The following is a 16,085-nucleotide window of genomic DNA, read 5'->3' on the forward strand; positions in this document are numbered from 1 at the left end:
TTATTACATAATTTGTATCGCGCATAACATTGAATTCGATATAAATTTTGACGCAGACTACTACCGTGTAAAACTGCAAAAGTTTTTGTTGGAAAGCGCTGATAGGATGGATGAAGTTTGCATGTATAGTTTTCGAGATACTAGTGATACTAAAATAATCTGTGCTATCTGCAACCGGTTTCTTCATCAAAAGTGCTACGGTAAAGGAGGGAAGCAGCTGCAAAACTGGCAGAAATCTTCGGAAAATTACATCTGTACAATGTGCCAAAAATACATTAATTTATGCTGATAAAAAAAACCAACTTTAACAAAGCAAGCCACATTATGCTATACGTCATATGACATAACCGGTTTCCAATAATGCCGTTATATTAAAAAGCTACGGATTTAATTTTTTGTAACTAAATGAACATAAATACATACCTACAAACACAATTTTAAATATAATGTAATGTACCGTTTCTCAGTCATGTATTCAAGTAAATCGGATATAGATTTTTCTTGGATCGGTAACGAGCTGATGTGATAAACGATAAGTTACAAATGTATAAGCCAATAATATATAACTTATTAAAAAAATTTAATATGACGTATCATTATATTTCAGATATATGCCCACTTCAAGTCACACATCTGTTAGTTCTGTCAGTAACGAACCACTATTGTAAAAGATAAGTTTTAAATTTTATAAATCACTAACTTGTAACGTTTACGCACTAGGGGTAAGTGTACCTATCTCCGTGGCACGTACTGAAAATTCCAACTTAAATGCACCATAAAAAATAGTATACTAAAATTTTTTGAAAAATTTTTTTTTAAATCTTACATAATCTCTTACGGAATATTTAAAAAAAATTTATGTAGCTAAAACTGCAGTAGAATATTTTTAAAACGAATAAAACTGGTATGCTGGTATTACCGTGGTTGTGTACCTATTACCGTGTACGTATTACCGCGGATGTCCCAATCACCGTGTCCGTATTACCGTGGGTGAAGAATGTTGTATTTGCGGAGTATAAAAAAAAATGCAAATTTCACCTACATTTTCTACGTGACTTATTTATTGTTTTAAAAAAAAAAATTACTTTTTTTTGTACTTGCTTATTCATTTAGTAGGAATCTTATAAATTTTTGAGCACTCAGCAATAGATTTTCCAGAATAGATACTTTTCAAAGCTAGTTTTAATGTCTCTAGAAAGTAACACTTTTTGTTTTTCTTTATTTCGATCGATTTCCTGCCTTTCTTGCCTTTTTTAGTTTTCTTCATCTTGGTTACGTTAGATCGACATGCTTACCTACTAATTGTTAACGTGTTAACTGTCGTGCGTTCTGTAAGTATGGGGTTATGTTTACGTACGCTCACCGCGGAAATACGTACACAATCAGTTAATGAGCGCGTTGTACCGATTACCGTGGAAAATAATTTTTTACTCAAAATATACACAAATATTTCTGTTTGAATTGCATCTACATTAACGTCATTTTAGATTATTAAAATTAAAAAATTATTTTATATGAAACATTTCTTATTTTAAACAAGTAATCATCAGTTTTTCAAAATCCACGGTAATAGGGCAGAGCACGGAGATAGGTACGCTTACCCCTATACTACTTACGATATAATAGATTTCATTTCAGTTACTTCTTCATCTCGAGTCAGATGTAGATCCTCCTTCAAATTTAGGTGCACGTTCAAAGCTTATGCAACAAACAAAACTGGTTTTTGTTTATTGCATACTTCTTGTGGTTGGAAAAAAAAGTTCAAACACCTTAATATCTATGTAAAGAAAAAAAAATGTCTTACATCATGCTGTATCCTGTTGTTTTTCGTTTATTTTAATTTCTATTTATTGAGCCAAGTGTTGTTCAATTTCAATGAAAATGATCAATTCCTGGGTGTACTTGAGCCTGTTTAAGAGAAAAATGCTGTAGGGTTTTTGATTCCTGCTGAAATTATTGTAATAAACAAAGTTAACTTATCTTTTTTTATGGATTCCATAACTTTCTGCATCACATACGCTGATGTCCTATTTTCGACGGGCGAAGTTAATTATTAATTATTCTTAGTTGATTATTTCTATAAATCGCACAAATCGAAACATTCGGCACTTAACGGCACCTACTAAAATGTAAATAATTATAAAGCGCGTTTTTCACTGGCGTATGTCAGCTGTCTGCTGGCTCATGAGATGCTGCCAACTTTTGAGCATCAATAGTAAGTTTCGTATGTATAGTTATACGTTTGCTAGTGTTAATGTATCTGCATTGTTAAACATCATATACGATTAATTATTAATAAATAAAGCATACTTTTGGTCTTTATGATGATCAACAATAATTTTTTTTTATTTTACTGTGACTCTGCAAGGCCCGAGCTTAGCGAAATGTTGGAAAAATATTTGTTTATCTGAGGTAACATTGAATTGCCAGTTATTGCTTCAACAATAGCTTAAAAATTATTTCATCACTGCAATTATGCTTATTTTAGTTTATCATGATTTCTAAATGCCTAAATTAAATTTTTTTTTATCATTACTTTTTTTCACTTTTTTGTAATTTTGAATCCCGTGGTGAATTTTCTGCCATAATGTACAACACTGATCTTCAGCCGTTTGACACACGCACTTTGTTTTCTCTGACTACATGTGTATGTGTCTGACTACGCGTGTACGTGTGTATGTATAGGTATTATACTTCTATTATCTATAGCTATACCTGCTGCATGCGCGAACAGTAAGAGAGGGGATGGGGAATCCCCCGGCCATGTTCTTCGATTCTTTTTACTTTCTTGTTCACAAACTTTTTCTGTACAGCATACTATGTATGCAATGTATATCTATATATTTTTTGTAACGCTTTTACGTTACGGTCACTACGCATCACTCACGTTTACTCACCATGCTCACGCGCTCCCACAGATGTTTCATGTATAAAAAAAAAGTTTGTTAGTACACAAAATATTGGAAATGGCTGAATGTTATGATTAAAAAAAACGATAGGAAATTTATGTATAAAAAAATGTATTCATATGCAAAAAAGAGTTCGTGCACTAGTGCCTCAGTAATTGAGCAAGAGCAGCAGAATTCAATAAAAAAAAGTCATTTTGCAACGCAACGGCGAGCTGATTAACTAGGCGAGTAGTCATGCTAACTTTTATTAACCCAAAACTTATCCAACAGTCATAATAACTATCTTTATATTTTTAAACTTTGTTTACTATTTCTTAATATGATCCGTTAACAGATCTTTCACAAGTCTTACATAATGATTTAACAAAATAGCAGGATTTCTTATTTCTTACACTTCACTGAGTTTTATTCTGACAAAATACTGGCTCGTGTTAGCTTTCAAAATATAAATAAGAAATAACATAAAGTAACATAAAAAGGCCTTATACGATCACCAGTTTCTTCCTTTTTGCAGATTTGGTGATTGATAACAGCAGAAGTAATTGTTAGAAAATTTTTAAAACTAAGCATCATGTTCAACTGCTTTACTATATTTCTTATGTTGACATTTTAATTACCTGTATCAAGAAAAAAATATTTTTCTTCGAATTCAGATTTTTAATAATTAGAACATTAACTCAAAAGTTACACTTCAAGTACAATGGGGCGATGGGATGAAGTTGAAATATATTATGTTAATAGAACATAATGATATGATTATAAATAATAGGTGTAGAAAATGATTCTCAACTACTAGACTTCACTATTTCTAATTAACTAATATAATTCAAAAAAAAATAAATTGTTGTAGAATGTGATACAGACAGTTATAAAGCTGTTTTACTGCCTATTCTAAAAAGAAATTTAAAAAAATGTAAAGCATATGCTGCTAAAGAATATGTATTTATTTGATTCCACTGACATTAATATTTTAATGAAATATCGTAAAATTAAGGATGATAATAATTAAGAAAGCTAAGTCATTTGCTTACCATATTTTTTACAGTTTGCAATAAAATTAAACAACGTTTTAAAATATAATACAGAAGTTATTTCTAAAATAATAAAAAATCAAGTAATATCATACAACAAAAGTAAGATAAAACAGACATTTTGAATAATACCAATGTCGTATACAAAATCTCACACGAATGTCAAGCGAATGTCAAGCGAGATACTTAGGCAAAACAAAAACAAAGAAAGCGCTATGGAAGGGTAAACGTCAGTAGTTTTTATATACCAGGCGTCTAATTGTCATGTGCTGAGATGGAATAATATGCAGATATTATAAAAAGAACAAAATTATTCAGAGATGTCGAGTTGGCTCCCATAAGCGAAAAAAGTGGCGAGTTGGCTCCCGGGCAGTTAAGACACATGGTCGAGTTGGCACCCGAGCACCGCCGTGTTGGCTCCCGAGCCATAACGAGTGAATATTATCACTATAGATTTCCAGATAAACATTTTCAATAAAAAATTTTTTTTTTTCGTCACACTTCATGTAGGTTTTGGACGAGCAGCATGAGTTAGTTAAATACTGGCGTGTTTGAGAAAATTATGAAATTATTTATTTAATACCGATCTTTTAATAAAATAAGATACTATTTACAATTATGAGGTTTGTAACGGTTGAAATTTGTTAGAAACAATTTTAATATATTGACTCCGAGTAGAAAAACCATTTTTTTACTTGATCATTTTCCGTTGTGAAAAACTTTCTTTATCTTGCAGAAATTTCGAATTTTTTGGAAACTACGTATTTTAATATAAATTACTGCTTGTACTGCCTATAATGCTTCTGCAAACTAGAATAAGTTGGAGTTTGTAGTAAAAAACATGCTATTAAAATCAGAATAGAACGACCCACAATTATTTGTTGTGACAGAGAGAGGACGAGAAGTTTGCCTAAATACTGAGAGGTCTAGGCGATTCACTCTTGATGTATTTATCAAGTACACAATCGCAAAATTGTTCCACTTTTTTATTTTTCAGCATGACACTTATCAAATCATCTACGAAAAAATTCTTAATCTCATGCTCATCTACAAAAGGCAGTCCAAAGAAGCTTTTTAGAAAATCGCTGATTTCTGAATCTTGCTTTTTATAATCTATACTTAGCTCCAACTCTTGGATGTCATGAAATTCAAATCTTGTTTTCAGTAAGTTTGGTAATGAAACATGTCGAGCAGTTCTAATTTTTCGTCTTATACGATCTAAATCTGGATTGTTATTGTAGTAACGTCTGATTTTTTCAATTCATTGCATAATAATTTTGCTGGGCGGATCGAGATTTCATCGCTTTTCTTTTTCATTTGTTGCTTACTTTTTTTTGATTCAGAATTCCTTTTTAAGATAAAAAAAATAAAAAAATAGTTGAAACAAAATCATTTAATAGAGAAAAGTACCTTTGTCAACGTTAGTATGTAAGTGTTCAATAAACTTCTCAATTATAACGTTACTGGAGCCGAATTCTATAAAACTTTTGCAACTTCTTACAGTACATTTCCAGCGCTAAATATTCTTGCCTAACATTTTATGGAAACTAAAAGTATACACATCTAAAAAAAATAATGTTTTTCCTTTTTCACTCGTTCAGCAATCCACTGTTACACAATACAGCTAAAGTAGAACAATTTTCGCACAAACCTCGAAATAGGGTTACATAAAAATTTCATCTAATTTGCCAATAAAGTAAGAGATTAAGCCCAAACTACATTGTTTCGCATCATTTTGTAATATGCCATTTGATGATTTTGTACTTTTTTTTCATTTTACTGTACGTATCACAAAAATTGTGCATGTTTTTTAATAAGCAGCATTATAAGCTGTAAATTGGAAATAAAATAAAAATCTAGAGCATTTATAAAAAAAATAAAGAAAAACAAAAACTAAAAAAAGGTGTTACAAATTATTAGTGATGAAATTACAAATCAAATAATAAAAAAGTTAATGGTCGTTTAAACTCTAATATCGTAACTAGTATCACTTAATTCGAAGATGTGAATCAAATAAATATAGATATTAGAAATATAAAATTTATACGTCTTGTCTTATTGTTTACAGGGGTATAATATTTAATATATATATATATATTGGAATAGTATAGTAGGCAATAATATTAAAAAATAAAAATTCAACTTAAAATAATACATTTATCATAGATATGACATAAGATAAAGACAAAATGATAAAAAGGTGTTGATATTTATTTTAACTAGTTCTATAAGATTATTATTTACATTTATCCTAATTTATTTCATGCCAAAAAGCGAGGAAGCTTTAATATAAGCCGATAAAAAAATATTTAAGAAAGTAAAGTTTAAAAAAGAAAAGTACTAGTAAAAAATAAGAAACTTTTTAAAAACAGGATGAGCAGTGATTACGATTTTTTCAAGAGAGTGTCCTACACCTTTATATAGCAATGAAAGGTAAATACTATTTCCGTTCAGGTACAGTATGGTCTATAGACAATTTTTGCACATAATAAGTGCATCTTTTATTTTAAGGAACTTTATCTGCTATTTTTAAATATTTCTGAAATCATTATATTATATTTAAGTTTAAATAATGTTAACATTTCTCAATTACCTGAGTTTTGTTCTGTCTTGTATTATCAATATGTAAATAATACGGTGATTCTGTACGCAAATAGTTGATTTTACAGGGATCCTGTTTAGAGAAAATTTCAATGGTGTCATCAGATAATACATCGTTACTGTTTTGCATTTGATCTGGCAGAGTCACATTAGTATTACTTTTAATTACAATATAATCGTTTTTTTTGTAATTAGCGATACAAGAAAACTTCTGGTTGTCAGTACTGGGTTGATAATGATCATTATAAGATACATTGTCACGGTCCTTTTTTATTACTACTTCATTTTTGAGAGATGAAGGTGAAGTAGAACTATGAGAAACGTCAAATTTCGGACTATTTGAAGGAATAAGATTACAGTTAAAAGTTGCATTTTCAAGGATAACACTTTTCTGTTCTGATTTATATATTGATAAGTCTGTTAAGGGAGCCTCTCGTTCTGTCTGAATATTTTCTGTATGTTTACTACAACTAGATAAATTCTTTTCAATTGGTGAAATCGTTATAACACTGTTATTAATATTTGAATACACTCGATCTAAAGATGATTTTTCAGAAAATATCAAACGGTTAGGCTCTGGTTTAATAACAGGTTGATCATTATACTGTATGAGATAGCTTGCTTGTGACAAATTTTGCTTCCACTTATTAATGCTTGATGGAAACTGTGGAATATTTTGCCCAGGATTTGATATAGGCATAAATACATTCTGATGTAGTACGGCTGATAAATTCGGTGAAACATTGATACAAGGACTGACAGATAGTTGACAAGTTGGTGATGAAAAAGCTGGCGTTGCAGAACGAGAACTTCCGAGTGAAACTGGAAAAAATAGTGTACTTAATGCAAAGTATTGTTATTTCTAAAGTATATATGCATAATAATGGGCTTTAATTAATTATGTTATTTAAGTAATTAAAAAAATTATAAACAATCTACGTTTACACTGTAATTTTATTAAAAATCTGTTCTTCAGCTAAAACAATGATGATTACTTACAGTTTAACTACAGTTTCTTATGCTTAGACTTTAAAACATACTGATATACAGTATTTCATCTTATCTACTTAAATGACAACTTTTGGTAAAAAATTTATTGGTGAAAAATCTTATCCAAAAAAATATACTAAAAATTATTTAAATTTATTTTAAATCGTGATTTCATCACTAAAAAATGATAGATAATAGTGCACGTATACGTATTACTACTGCATTTTGTTTGGTAAGCACTAGGGTACATACATTTCTTCATACTTCATACTCTTTAGTTTAAAGTAACAATTCAATATGTACACTACTCTAGTAGTAAAAATATGAGACTTTTCTTTTGATTAGTTTTAATGAAATGCTTATTTCAACACTTATTAATAAGAGATGTAACTAGATAGCTTCAGCTCACAAACTCAGCTAATTTTAAGCATTTGACTTTTAAGAATACCAAAACATAATTTATTATAGAAGTATTTTAGGAGACCGATTGTAAAAAGGTATAAGCTAACATTATGGATAAAAAAACAAGCGTTAAAGAAAGTTATATGTCACACTTAAAAATGTAACAAATAAAAGATTACTACAGATGTGAAACGATTTGTTAATGGTATTTAAAAAAAATTTTATTTAATAGACCTGTCACTCAACAATGTACCAAGATTAAGACCTAATAACCCTAAAGATAAAAGTTGTATAGAGCGAGCACGTTGATCCAATAACTGAAAAAACACTGTAGCCCTAGCCAGGTCGAAGGTCTCAACATCTAAGCAGGCTTTAACACAAATATTATAATATTTAATATAGGATAAAAGCCTTCATCTGAATTTGAGCTGGCTATAATTACACGACTCCTAAGACTCGAGCACACTCGAATACGGAAATCAGTGTAAAGTACAGATCCAGTGTACGAGCAAATAATCCTCTCCCCAAAGTCACATGGATATACAACAAAAATAAGATTTTTTGTGATAGTAGAAGAACTTTTTCTTACCTGAAAGATATTTTTATAGACAATAACTCGTAATCTACTCATCTTCCTACAAAAACGGGTATGTAAATCTATTCTTGGTATTTGTGCTATAATCATAAAACTTTTAATTCTTTAACAAATAAGAAGTCTGTTATTTCAGGATTATTGTATTATATTTTTGCCCAATAATATAATTTTTTCCCTATCAAAGGATATGCATTGGGGATTTTTTTTTTGTATTTATTCTTACTTTGAGCCGTTATTACTTTTGAATGTTAAACAGAAGTTCACTATCGTTTTCGATTTTATAAATTACTAAGCAATATCTTTTTATTGCTGTTATCATCTTGGTAAATATTTTTTTATTGTTTATTGTCAAAATAATTATCAACTATTTAGTTCAATGGTTTTGTGTCAGTTTGATTTCGAATGTCGCGGACAACTTCAATTTCAAATGTCGCGCTTGATAATACCGCCTATCAGTCACCAGGTATCAATTACTGATTGATTTCTGGAAAATATCGCGAGTGATAAAGTAGCTTCTAGTATATAAAAAACGCTACGCGATGACTTAACATCATCTTCCCGGATCACGCAAATCTATTCATTGCGTGAACCTTGCTTGTTCAAGCGAATATTTAATACATCGCAGTGGTAGTAAAATAAATATTCAATAAGAATCACTGTACATTAAAATCATATTCTTTCTGAATATTTCTCCTTTTTTCATAATCTCACATCCATCCCTAGGGGTTAAGTGCTCATGACCCCTTCCCTATCAATCAAGAGTAGAGGCACCTGACCCCGAGGCAAAGGATATACGACTTTCTTTCCCAAGGTTCTGCTGTAGTTGCTTCCCTCAAAAGCCGACCAGAGATATGGCTACTTAGTTCCCTGAGGACTTCTTTGAGGGCACCCGTTGACACACCATGGGAACGGCTAGATGAAATCCGACCCAACGGGTCAGGATAACCCCCTATAAATCCAAGAATCTTTGCTCCTCAAAGACCAACACCTACAACTACTTCCTCCCAGAAGGGCCCATCAAGCCACTCGATAGGAGTATCGTCTAAGTACTTTCTCTTTTACAAGATTCGGACGATCCAGAAGAACTGTCAGCGAGGAGATAACAAGCAAGCCAGAAAGAGAATATTAATTTATAAGATGAATAATTTAAGAATATGAAAGAGAATATATATATATGTGTGTGTATGTGTCTGCGTGTGTGTGTGTCTGCGTGTGTGTGTGTTTAGGTATCACTCTGAACACACTCGAAGACAATTCAAAACCCTTTCAACCCCTTCCCTGACGTTCAAAACCACTTACTTCTACAGGCAGTTTTTAACAATATAGCGCTCGACGTGGGGCCTTCTTAAAAAAATTCGCTACTGCTTCAGGAAGGTATTCACGAGCTACAAACTTCACCAGCACGATCAACTTACATACACCCAATCCTCAACCAACAGCACTCCCTCTAGATGGGGAGAAACACCTAGTGGCGATTGACACACTCAATCTACAGAGCTCCACATGAAGGACAAAAAAAAATGCACCAGGTGGACCAGACAACTTCGAAATTCGTAAGAACCGGTTACATAGCAGGTTCTTCCATATTGCAACGAGCCTTCAAAGCAAGTATTAGCCTCTGTAGAATCTATTGGTAACATTGCCTCTGAGGTCCTTTGGGCCCCACTACTGTTGGTATGCAGCATTTTTTACTCAAGAAACAAAGATTTAACATATGATATTGCAATTCAGTTCAGTTCAATATTCAGATGCCTCAATCCGTTCAGTCTATCAACAACAACGCTACTCAGCTTGTTCGCCTAGGGTAGAATTTCAGTTAGAATTTAGGATTTTGCTCAATTATAGTATCGCCTACTCCTCGCTAGGTGGCGATTACTAATTTCTGAAGTACACCACAAGTATTAAAACGACTCTTAGTGTATAAGAGGGTTGCACAACGACTTAAAAGTATCCACCGGGATCACCCGATCTAAAGCCAACGCTAGGTCTTCGCCCACTCAACAAAACCTACGCTATGTCAGAGGCAGGATCACTCTACATGCAATAAATACTATTGCATAATACCACTTAAAAACTTAGTGTATCGACTCTGTTTGTAATCCACTCTCGTCAACCAATATCTACACTCCTTGGCTCTATTGTCTAACCACCGAGAGAATCAGACAAGAGCACTGGCTACGGGCTCATCTCGGCTGCTGCAAATTATCACCTAACTACCCGTGAGCGGAACTAGCTCCACCAGTGGCATCGGAATCTAATAGAAATACTGCCTCATCACGCGTAGAGTCTCTAGTACAGGATACGTACAGTTGCCTTATATCAACATCCAATTCGACACCTTCGAAGGCAACTCATGCTACCCCGAACTTAAATTGTTTAAAGCCGCTTACCCCAACTGGTAGCTTTTAGTATTATTTTCATATTTTAATATAGTTCTTAACCTGTCTCTGTCAGTAAGTTCTATTTTACTGCACTGAACTTAATATCATTGATCATTCGTATTATGTTTGAGAATAAGCTATAAAGTACTCGAGAAATACTTTAAATTAAAAAAAGAGCTTTGATGGCTTAGTGGTTAGCGTGCTAGCCTCCTAGCCGGAGATACTCGAGGGGTCGTGGGTTTGAATCCCGTCGAAAATTATTGAGATTTTTTCTCGGTCTTTTCCGATGGCATAAGTATCCAGGATGCCGAAATATTACTTATCCGAATTTTAAAACGAGTAGTGGACTTTTTCTGAAGATTTCTGGATCTCCAGGGGCTTCCTTTGCGAAGGAAAGCCAACACCTGGCCAGCTCATTGCATAAAGTCACTGTTGGTTATAAAAAGGTTGGTACAGAGCGTTAGATGGTGTATTGGAAAAATATCTTTCCGTTAAACTTGATAATAACTGGGGTGGACTTAAAACAATCGCTGCGCCCTGAAAATAGTACCAGTAGGATGGATGACCGAGTCGTCTGAGAGGAACTTTGCAAGGGGCCCGCACGAAAAACTCGCATACTTCGGGAAAATAGGATGGTAGTAATGACGAAAAAAAAACTAGGAAGATGTTAGGACATAAGATACGTAAAAACCCTGGAATGGGTATACATTGGAATCAAACTACTACTACTGCTACTGCTACTGCTACTGCTACTACTACTGCTACTACTACTGCTACTGCTACTGCTACTTACTGCTACTACTACTGCTACTGCTACTGCTACTGCTACTGCTACTGCTACTCACCCTCTAGGGGCTGCTAGATCTTGTCGTTGGTGGAGATGCCTGGCTTGGGATGGGAAAGTCTATAAAGAAATAGGTGATCATTTGTCTAAATGTATAAGGGACTGTGTTTCCCTCAAAACAAAAGAAAAAACAAAAAAGGGGAAACTTTAAAAAATGAATAAGAGTATGAGTGGTGTATGCGTGTAGGGACTAGAGCTTGAAGGGAGCTGTCTGGATCCCCGAATAAAAATCAGCCAACTTGGAGGGCCGGCAGGGGCTGACCCCCCGTCCAAGCCACTAAGAATCAGCCTGCTGTCTTAGTATGGTGGTAACCTTGACAGGTATCAACCGATCCCCACCCTGTCGTGTATAGAAATGAGCGGCAGTTATAACATTCTTCTCAGATACATGCATCACACTCTCACTCAACAAACACAGGGATACTTACGAAATGTCCTGGGTTGCGGGTGGCGGGGTCTTTCCCGAACTTGCGTTGGAGGCCTGGCAGCGGGTAAAGCCGGACGATGAGGCCCAGGTAAATCTGGGTAACCACATCTGATATGGCTGTACGCCTCATAAACGAAAAAGACGTGGTGGGCTGACTAATCTAGGCTTACTACCACTTAGGAGGTTATATGACGGCACCCTAGTGCCTTACGCCAGTTCATTTTGTCGGGTAGTCTGCGCGGTCGTGAGACTGTACGTTGCTGCTCGTCTCGCTGAGATGACCGTAGTGTACCAACATATACACACATACACATTACTCATGAACACTATTCTTAGACTTGTTACTCAACGCCAGGGCAGTCTCCGCGGGTGGGACTAAGGGAGAGTGGGGACTCCCGGCCGGCCCAAGTAAGTAGCGGTTCTCTCTGGTAACAGAGAGGGCTGCTGCCATGGTTTTAACCGTTTTCAAATACTCATTTCTAGAAAAAAAGGTAGTGCTGGCCTTCGTGGGTCAGTACAGACATTAAAAAAGATGCCAATATGAAAAACGTCGATGCAAAACTTGTATCCTAGGCGGTAACCTCTCTAAGGGAATCCGCCGGCAGTTCCGATCCAGTGAAAGCCCGGGTGACTGTCGCAGGCGCCACGGATTCTGGAGGAGGGGGACCAAAGACGTGTCTCATGGCCATCAGGGACTGCTTGATGTTTCAAGGCCCTTTCTCACGGACAAAGGACGAAGAGGAAGCCTGTCGAGCATAGGCACCAACGACACCGAGGACAGCAACGTGTCAGTATTTAGCAAACAGACCCAGGAGGAGATTTAAAAAAAAAGGTGCTAAGCTTAGATTAAAGCGGCAGCAAGTGACTGATAAAGTACAATCAGCAACAAAAGATTTAACAAAGGCGCTACAAGCAATTAATGATAAGTATGGTAACACAGCAAACGCAGCTCAAAGCCGCGCTTAAACACCTTGAAGAGGCAGAAGTGATAAGAAAAGGCTTTATTGCTAAAGAAAAAGTGTTCACAAACTCTTGGAAGGCGTCATTTGAATCCCTGTAGTGCCCTGAAGAAAAAAGAACTAGGTAAAAGAAACAGGAGCCCATCGGACAGCCCTAAAAAATGCCAGCAAACCATGTCTTTGAAAAAAAAGAAAACAGGCAGTGGCAAACAAGAAGAGATTCTCCTGAATGACGAAAAAAAACAGAAAAAAAAAGTGGACAGCAACAGTAGTAATGAAGATGGCCGAAGAAGAGACCTTTGCAAAGGTACTGAAGACGATGAAGGCGAACTTTGACCCCGATAAGGCTAATGTGGCAGTCCAAAGTGTTGTCACTACAAAAAAAGGAGACATACTTATTAAGGCCAAAGGTGTAGAGAATGCTATTGCGTTCTCGCAGCAAATTGAAAAGTCGGTAGCCGATCAAAATGGGCAACAAAAAAGTGACATTAGAGGTCCGAGACCTGGATGTAACTGTAGAGGAAGATGAGGTCCAAGAGGCCTTCGCTAGGACTTTTCGACTTAAGAGCCAGGAGCCAGAAAAAGCTCACTTACAGCCAAATGCTAAAGGACAGAGGCAGCCGTTGATAAAGGTACATGAAGCAATTGCCAGACAAGTAGAAGAGGAAGGCAGGTTACAAGTTGGCTTCGTAAGCTGCCGAATTCGAAGAAGAAATTAAGTAACAAGATTTTACAAATGCCTGGGATGGGGACACGTCTCAGGCAACTGTTAGAACAAAAACAGATCCAAACTTTGCTTCCAGTGAGAGTAGGTAAACCATGGCGGTTCTGGCACCCCCCTAGCTCCCCCTCTAAGGTAGTGGTGAGGGAAGAGGCTCTAGCTATAGAAAAAAACTATCATGCACTACTACTCAATACCCTTTTTTTCATCACACTTTAAGTTTATTACACACTAAGATAAATTTCATGGCAGCAAATGTGTCATGCAATAGGATTATATTTATTTAATGTGTTTGAATAACCTACCGTTTCAGAAGATCAATCTTCTTCTGTCCTCCACGCTGTATCTTGAAAGTTTACAGCAGCGTAAGAGAGTATAAGTGTCCTTTTTAAAATATAAAATCATGTGCAATGGGTCCGCATTGCTTTAAGCCGTATAGTATGAGCGATATGTCCTCCATGTATTTCTCTCCGTAATCAGTTCCGGACACACACAATTTACTTGATCTAATGAAATGTCCCACAACTGAAAAAATCTATAGTGATTTTTCACAATAAAATTTCCACAATCACGTTTTCTCTCACACACTTGAATGGAAATCGTTGACGAGATCTTAACGTTAACAATGCGTCAAATCTGGGGTTTTCTATTGGCACTGTTGCACTCTCGATAACGGGTGTATGAGTATCGTGGGGGACAACTGCTTCCTCGCTTGGAAACATCTCAACGACAGCAGCCCTTTCCAGAAGATCTTTTTGTTATAAAAAATTTTAAGCTAGTAGACTTGCTCACAAAATGACAATATAGGGTGATATTCAATACGTCTCAATAATACGAAAGCAAAAGCATGGTGTAGAATTCATTCTTAAACATGCCTATGCTGAAATAAAAAGCGAGTACGTGTTTTGATACGTAAAAATATTTACTTGTTAGTGCGCATATTTATAAGGTGTTCATACTGTATTATGCGATTGCCTATTTAGAGAAGAGAGTCTCTCTTTCAGTTGCATGAGATGTGACAGACGGAGCGATAAGAGCTTAGTCAATGTGTTATATAAATAAAAGTGACCTGTTACCATGGCTCAATTGCGAAGGTACGAGTATGAAAAAGTGTATCCGCCTGCAAAAGAGCAAGTGATAGATCTTACACGAGGAAAGCTCTGCTGAAGTATATAAAAAATAAAACTGGTATAGATGTGACTGCAGCTATGAAAACTATAATAACGGAAGGAAGAGTTCCAACTAATTTGCAAACCAATCATGGTAAAGAGTTTTACAACGCAAATTTTCAAGGTCTCATGAAAAATTACAAAATTAACTTATACTCTACGTACAGTAATCTTAAGGCGTCTATATGTGAACAATTTAATCGTACCCTAAAGCATGCTATGTGAAAAAAGTTTAGTGTAAGAGGTAATTACAAGTGGCTCAATATTTTACAACAGCTGATAACTTCTTACAATAATCGAAAACACCGAACGATTGGTGTGAAGCCAAAAGATGTTTCAGTAGCTAATGAAAAAATATTTTACAAAAACTTATATATTCGAAAAAAGGAACAAAATCAACATTAAAAGATGGTGATAAAGTACGTATGAGTAATACTAAATAAGTCTTTGAAAAAGGTTACACGCCTAATTGGTCGACAGTCATTTTTACTGTTACCCGAGTAGCACCAACAAAGCCGTTCACTTACCATTTAAGGGATTATCAGCAGCAGCCCATCTCTGGTGGCTTTTACGATCAAGAACTGCAGAAAACCAAGTATCCTAATACTTACCTTGTTGTGAAAATTTTACGCCGACGAAAAAATCAAATTTTCGTTAAATGGTTGAATTTTGACAGTGCACACAATAGTTGGATTTCAAAAGATCAATTATAATTTAAAAAAAAAAATATGATGTATAGAAGATACGAGAGAAGATATATGGCAAATGCATGGCAAAAATAAAGTAAATAAATATATTTGAATTGTAAAGAAACTAATTTATTAAAAACATTTTTTTATGGAAAATATTGCAACACATGTTTTTTTTTGTTATTTCCACAGAAACTATTTAACCTATTCACTTGAAAATTGAATATGAGAACCATTATAAGTTATAAAGAGCTCCGTTTTCTGTATAGAATCTAATAAGTTATTATATAGCACTTCATTATCAACTATATTCTTTGCCACTGCACTGGGTAAAAATATTTGAAACTCGTAATTGAGTTCCACAACT

General features: G+C 34.6%; 1 protein-coding gene across 2 annotated transcripts in view; it reads right to left on the minus strand.

Moving 5' to 3' along the window:
- The window catches only part of cic (Putative transcription factor capicua), a 1,044,991-nt gene that overhangs the window by 577,560 nt on the left and 451,346 nt on the right, over positions 1 to 16,085 (minus strand). For both annotated transcript variants that reach the window (XM_089595817.1, XM_089595818.1), the window contains one exon: positions 6,534 to 7,363. In XM_089595817.1, the coding sequence (XP_089451943.1) occupies positions 6,534 to 7,363 (830 nt within the window). The remainder of the gene's footprint in view (positions 1 to 6,533; positions 7,364 to 16,085) is intronic.

The sequence above is a fragment of the Copidosoma floridanum genome, unplaced genomic scaffold (genome assembly GCF_036245765.1).
Source record: "Copidosoma floridanum isolate Cflo_tuat_1 unplaced genomic scaffold, Cflo_Japanese_pri ptg000028l, whole genome shotgun sequence".
Taxonomy (NCBI): Eukaryota; Metazoa; Arthropoda; class Insecta; order Hymenoptera; family Encyrtidae; genus Copidosoma; species Copidosoma floridanum.